At 38.7% G+C, this 6,889-nt stretch overlaps 1 protein-coding gene across 1 annotated transcript; it reads left to right on the top strand.

Moving 5' to 3' along the window:
• Positions 1-3,141: 3,141 nt before the first annotated feature.
• Positions 3,142-6,109, top strand: trmt12 (tRNA methyltransferase 12 homolog). Its single transcript, XM_070913713.1, has 7 exons — positions 3,142-3,194; positions 3,402-3,570; positions 3,657-3,855; positions 3,952-4,102; positions 4,233-4,342; positions 4,530-4,687; positions 5,732-6,109. Exons 1-7 carry the CDS (start codon positions 3,142-3,144, stop codon positions 6,107-6,109), a joined length of 1,218 nt encoding a protein of 405 aa, XP_070769814.1.
• Positions 6,110-6,889: the final 780 nt, after the last annotated feature.

Here is a 6,889-nt window from a genome sequence, read left to right as displayed (position 1 = left end):
TCATATCATCTCGGTAAATGATAAACGATCGTACACGCGAGCTGCTCCGCGTTCACGGACTATTAGACTACATGACCATGCTGCTGGACGTGGCCAGTGTGCCTTCATGTAAAGAAAGAAAAACCTTCAAAATTAAGAAATAATCGCCTCTATGGACGCAAACACGTAAAGCTGTGTGATGTGCTTTTTTTTCCCGCAGGATGCCAGATCTCGGTTTTAGTCAATGGCAGCAGGAAACACGCCTAGATTGAAATGTCTAATCTTAAAGGGGCAGGACAGGTAAAACAAAAAGGAACAAAGGACACAGATCAAGGTCCTATTTAGATCATATTCATATGCTAAATGGCTCGCCGGTAGTATTGCCCAAGGGAGGAGACTGTGAATAAGTGCATTAATGAAGATAATTGGTTACAGACACCAGATGCTTTAATCCCTCAAGTGTTGCTCCGTGAGAGGCTTAAAGGCTCCAGAGAGCAGAGGTAAACACTGCAGAGGTCCTCACAGTCAACCACTTTATACTACAGGAACACTATGGACATAAGATATGTTCACCTTTAGTGTTTTTACTCTGTGTCAAGCTTCAGTCTACTGCATAACATATTTCTTGTGTTTCATGCTATTTATACTTTACTGATTCAATGTATTTCTTATCCAATAACAAAACCTATTCTGATTCTGATTCTGATTATTGAATCTGTATTCTTTGTTTTGAATATCTTTTGTTTGGTGTATTGCATATTTTTGCAGTATGATGTGTATATGTTGTTCCATGTCACACTGCAATTTGCACACTTGTATGCCCGTCCTTAAAGGGCATACTTTTGTACTTTAATGTTACTGTAACTTGTGTGTGTCATTTGTTTTTGCATTATTCTTTGTACCATGTGGTTTGTTTGTGTACTGCTGCTGTGACATGAAATTCCCCCCAGGGAATATATAAAGTATCTTTCTATCTAATGTGTAGTTTTGCCCCTGACTATGATTTATTTATTAATCACAGCAGAGATACTTTTGGATATTTGTTATTAGCATATTCCTCATGCATAATGTAATAATAATAATAATAATAATGGTAATGGTAATAATAATACTTTTTCACTTCTGAATTGTTTTCATGTGTGAAACAAATGTGAAAAAATATTTTAAAAAGGTGAAAATAAAACACAGCGGATTCAAATCCTCACATCATAGTGTGATCTTTTTTCATTTGAATGCCAATTATAGATTTATTTTTTAAGGATAACAGATGTTGGTCGCTGTACTGCGTTCATGGACAATAAGAAGCTAAATATGAGCAGTAAAAGTAAAGAAAAAAATGTATCAATTAATAAAAATGAAGAAATTATGGCAAAAGATCTCATATATTTCATTTTTACAAGCTCAAATCTTTACAGAAGTGCTTTCATATTATTATTGATCATAAAGTTATGATATGATGCATTTGTAACAAGCCCAGGTCATGAATGTCTTGGGTTAGGACTTAGCTTGGTTAGAACATATTTGGCTGTTTTGTAATTCTAGTTTGAATTATGAATATGTCAAAGGTAGTAATATTATATTGACAATATCTATTCTTAAACAGTAAATCCCCTGTGTTGTGTCTTATTCAGAAGGTACCAGTCCATCTTTTGGAAAGCAATGCTGCAGCCCTTGTATTTATCTCAGCCTTAGCCTTTTTGATTTTTGTAACTGTAAACTCTGCATGAGCTTATAATTTAATGTGTGTGTGGTTATCTGTTCATGGCTAGTAATAATAATGGGTTTGTTTGGGTAAAGACACTAAAAGCAATGGTTCAATATTGGCTCTGGTCAGTCATACAGCCATTATGGCCTCCTTGTTGCTCCACAGAGGCAAGGAGATGGCACTTCATCAGACGCACAGGGGAGGGCTGGACCATAAATGACTCGGAGAGTGAACCAAACATCTTTCACCCTCAGTCTGTACAGAAGTTATAGACCAGAGGTAGAAAATCTACTGTACGTCTCCATCATTCAGGATCAGGATCCCTGCTGTTTAATATCTACTCCAGTGGAGGATATTATTAATACATGACCTGTCAGATGTTGCTTTGACCAATCTGCCAACTCAGGTTCCAATGTATACTCATGACTGCAGACGGCTAAAAGCCAGAATTTAAATTCTGGTGCCACTTTTCATCACATACAGAGAGATCGGCGAGGATGAGGTTGTTTGATCTTAATGACAGCAGAAAGCTTAAGACTAGTATGACTAATCTAATGTGGAGCAGATAGACTTTAAACCTTAAACTTCATCCCCAAACAGCAAAATGGTTTTGGACTTATGAAAGACATACTAGTGCCACCTCTACAATACAAACTAACACATATTCCAAAAGGACATTAGTGTAACTCAGGAGTGTGAAGACCAATAAGAAGAAGATCAACAAAGCGGGCAAGGCACATACAAAATAAATGAATAAAATAAAATAAATCTTCATCCTTATGAGAGATCCTCCCTTAGTTGCCTAATACCTAATGTCATTTTATCTTATTTCTTCCCAATCGAGACTCATTTTTAGTTCTTGTACCTTTGTATGAATTTGTGCCTCTTACTAGATTATCTTTCACAGTACATAATAAGATCATGAGCCATTTTAACTTACTGATACGATACATAGGATACATAGATTTATTTTTCTGCTTTATGTATAGTTAGCAGTGCAATTCTACATCTAACTTTGCGTTTTCGTTACTGTACATTAACGTTACTTTACAACGTAAGCGTAATTTACCTTCCTGAGCCGTTTGTCTCCATCTGTCGACATTAGCGGGCAATTTGTCCAAACTGATTTATGCCGCCTTGTAATTTAGCAGTTGTGGTTCTCTAACAAAAATGTAACATAAATAAAAATGTAGCTATCACCTTTTAATAAGAAATTGCTCTTCTTCAGCGTCAGAAAAGCGTAAAGTGTTGCGGCTTAATTTATGACGTAGCCGTTTGTCTCTACAATAAAGATTTGTATTTTGAAACGTCCGTCCTGCATAATAATCCGACTAGAAACACGCGTTGTGTGTTGTTGTGGAGCGGCTATCGGTTTCCTGTCATTTTCGTTGTTGGCTAAATTAGTACTCTTGAACCGTCAAAATATAAATACAGTGGATTGGTTTGTTTGCTTGTAAATGGCCGGTGTGCCTTGCCTTCGTGTGTCGCAATGTCATGCGCAGCAGTTCAGGTAATCAGCCATCTAGTGAGCGAATAGCTGCTTAAGCTACGTTAGCTAGAAGGTAGCATGGGAACCTCAGGCACTGAAAGGAACTAAGAGCAATGTGGACAGAAAGCTTGTTTGTTAACAAGTTGACAACGAGTTAACAAGTTAAAAATGTTTTCTGTGGCTGCCTGTACTCATTTTGATATCCCTTTTACACGTGTTATTTTCCAGGAGATGTCTACAGTCCAAAGGAGCTCTGGACCTGAGTTTGTGTTTATTGAAAGACTCAGGTGGGACAGTCCTCTTGCCCATTTTATCATCCTGTCTGTCACAAGTCGATCTGCAATCTCTCAGAGCCATGGTGGCTCCAGACAGTGCTTGTGAAATAGTTTGGAGTCAGGTAATTAAAGATGAGTTTAAATACTATTAGCAACAGATAGTATCATACTGCAGCTTTAAAGTATGTGTATCCTGTTTTCACCACAGTCTCCTCTGCAGTCAAAGAAGGAAAGAGGAAGAACAAGTGGTAATAAACTAGGGAACATCCTCCAGGAGCTGTTGATATCTCATGGTGAAAGATGGACGGAGGAGCTGAGGGGGGACCTCCCTCGCAGCTTCCAGAGGCATGGAGACCTAGTCCTACTGAGAGACAACTGTTTCTCCCTTCCGCTATGGAAGAAAATGGGTAAATGGGTTCTCACATTTAACCCCACTTTTCTTTTGTAGTAAGTGTACAAAATCTTTCATGACGACATTTATTGATTGCCTTTTACGTTTTTAGATCAACAGCTATGGAGTGCAGTGGCCAAAGGACTGGGGGCAAAGCGCCTGGCAAAGAAGAGTCGAACATCCAGGGATGGATTTAGGTCTCCTGTGGTGACAATGCTGTTAGGAGAGCACAGCTGGGTCAAACATGTGGACAATAGGATTAGGTAAGTCTCAGTCCTAATCAGTCAGAGTAATCTATTTGCTGTTGATTTGCTCATTGAATAGGTCTTGGGTACTTGAATGAATATGACTAAAACATGTCTGAACTTTCATTGTCTTCACCTTTTGTTTCAGGTATGAGTTTGATGTTACCAAATGTATGTTCTCAGCTGGAAACATAACAGAGAAGCTCCGGGTGGCAGGATTTGACTGCAGAGGGGAGACTGTGGTGGATTTATTTGCAGGTGGGATAACTGTCAATGTGTGACAGGTTTTTACAGTGGTGATGTTTAAGTAAAAAAAATAATAGTACTGTGTCTTCTGTTCCTTCTATTGCATCTAATCCTTTTACTCTTCAGTAATAATTAAACATAATCTGAATTATGATATGGATGTTGAGTGTGTAACTATCACAACTGTATCTTGTGTCAGGTATTGGATACTTCACTCTCCCATATCTGGCGCACGCGGGGGCCCGTCATGTTCACGCCTGTGAGTGGAACCCTGACGCAGTTGAAGCTTTACAGAAAAACCTTGTGGCAAACGGGGTGTCTGACCGCTGCACTGTTCACCAAGGAGACAACCGACAAGTAATGTGTTTTCATATGCATCCACATACTGCTGATGTGACATGTATTGTTTACACACAAGTACAATATTAGCTCTGTCTTAATTGGATACTTCGCCACAGGGGTGAAAGTGTTGACTTATGCCCTCTAGTGGTTATTAGTTCCCATCTCCACTGAAAATCATGGCAGCAACTATTGGAACCTCAGGATTTTTCTGTTATCTGCACAAAACAGAACCAATAAAGGTTCAATCAACTGGTATTGCTGAGTTAATATCACAACGATTAAATAAAATAATGTTAATGATGCAATGATAATGTGATATTTTGCTAAGCAAATTTTATTTCAAAACATTGGCATAATGATGTATGAAATTATATATTTATAAATATTATATAATATATATATATTTGAAATATACCTTATGTATATCACACTTGTTACCCCTCAACTCAGTGTGATGAATATTGAATTGTTTTGTGTCTTTCTATGTGATTTTTATACTTTAAACTGTTGTCATGATCAGAGTTTTAGTGGTTATCTGGGCCATTTTTGACAGTTATTATCTTTTCCCGTAACTATTAACGTGACAGAGACAGACTTGATTTCAAAGCCTGAGGGTATTTTTGCAGAATGAAGAGAACAATTCAAATTGGAGTGTAAGTGTTAGCAATGGTCTCTGCGTGTAACAGGAAGTTGGACAGGGAAACCTTGTACCTAACATATTCCAAATGCAGTCTGTTTGTTTGTCTTGTTTTTGTTTTTCTCTCTTTGTAAATTCCAGTGTAATTGCAAGCACATTTCTGGCATCACAGCAGTGAAACATTTGAATTGTTGTTCTAAAGTGGTTCAAGACATCATCTCATTTTGCACAGTACAAGTTTCTTGGTTTAAAAATCCCATTGTCCATCCTTTTAATCTGCATCTCCTTTACAGAATATCAAATATTTGACAGGTGAAATCATTGTAAATCATGGCCTTTAGCAGAATCTCTTCTATGTAAAAAGCATCTGAAAAAGAAATTAGTTAACAGTATTGAAGAGCTTTTTTATTTACATTTTCCAGCTCCAGCTGTGTGACATCGCTGACCGAGTGAACCTGGGTCTCATACCGAGCTCTGAGGACGGCTGGCCTGTTGCCTGTCGACTGCTGAAGAGAACAACTGGTGGCGTTTTGCACATTCACCAGAACATTACCTCAACATTACCGAACACGGCAGCCATTCCAGCTATTGATGATGCCACCCAAAGGGTTTCTGGGAAGACAGCTGACGGAGAGGTGTGGCAGGCCTGGGCCGATGACACAGCAAACCGCATCGCCTCCCTTTTAAAGGACATCACATGTACACCGTGGATAACAAACATCCAGCATATCGAACATGTTAAGTCATACGCACCTCATGTTCACCATATTGTGCTGGACTTGGAGTGCAGACCGTCCTGAGCAGAAGAGATATTCTAGAGAAGAAATAGAAAACTGTATGGTTCAGAAGTTTCCAGTGCAACCAAACATTCCACCAGCTGGTTAGTGAAAACAGCTGCTGCAGTGTTTTTATAAACTTTTATTTATCTAGGGCAGGTTCACTGAGCACAAATGCTATTTTTTATAGAAATGCCCTACCTCACACATGGAATTTACAATCACATCTGGAAGCTGCCAAGCTGTACCACAACCACAGCCTTATCTGTTGGCCAATGGGCAGCTCCACTGGAGAAGTGGTGGTTCAGGTGCCTTGCTCAAGGGCACCTCATTGTTGTGTTGTACTCACTGAATTTCCCTCCAGTGTTTGATCCCTAGACCCCCTGTGGTGTGCTGAAATGAAAAGATGAAGACTGACATCCACTGCTCCTGACTCTCACATCAGTGGTAATCAAAGGAACATGCAAACTTATAAAACTCCAATGTTATGGCAGTAAACTACAGGATTCATGTACTCAAGAAATTTTAATATATATCATATAAACATACAGTACTTTTGTGCCTTGTCAATATATCTTTAGAACAGGAGGCAACAGCTATTTTTTGCAAAAACACTCACAAATGTTACACAGGGGTAGGGTTAGTTTCATTTAAAAAAAAAAAAACCCTGAATAAATGAGTGGAGAAACTGAACATACAGGGGGGCTCACAGAGTGGAAATTATGTGAATCATATGATGTGGCCTTCACAGTCATCAGGTCTGAACCCAATTGAACAGCTATGGGAGAGTTTGGACCCAAATAA

The sequence above is a fragment of the Enoplosus armatus genome, chromosome 10 (genome assembly GCF_043641665.1).
Source record: "Enoplosus armatus isolate fEnoArm2 chromosome 10, fEnoArm2.hap1, whole genome shotgun sequence".
Lineage (NCBI taxonomy): Eukaryota > Metazoa > Chordata > Actinopteri > Centrarchiformes > Enoplosidae > Enoplosus > Enoplosus armatus.
The sequence above is the reverse complement of the archived record's forward strand: the minus strand, read 5'-3'. Positions and strand labels throughout refer to the sequence as shown.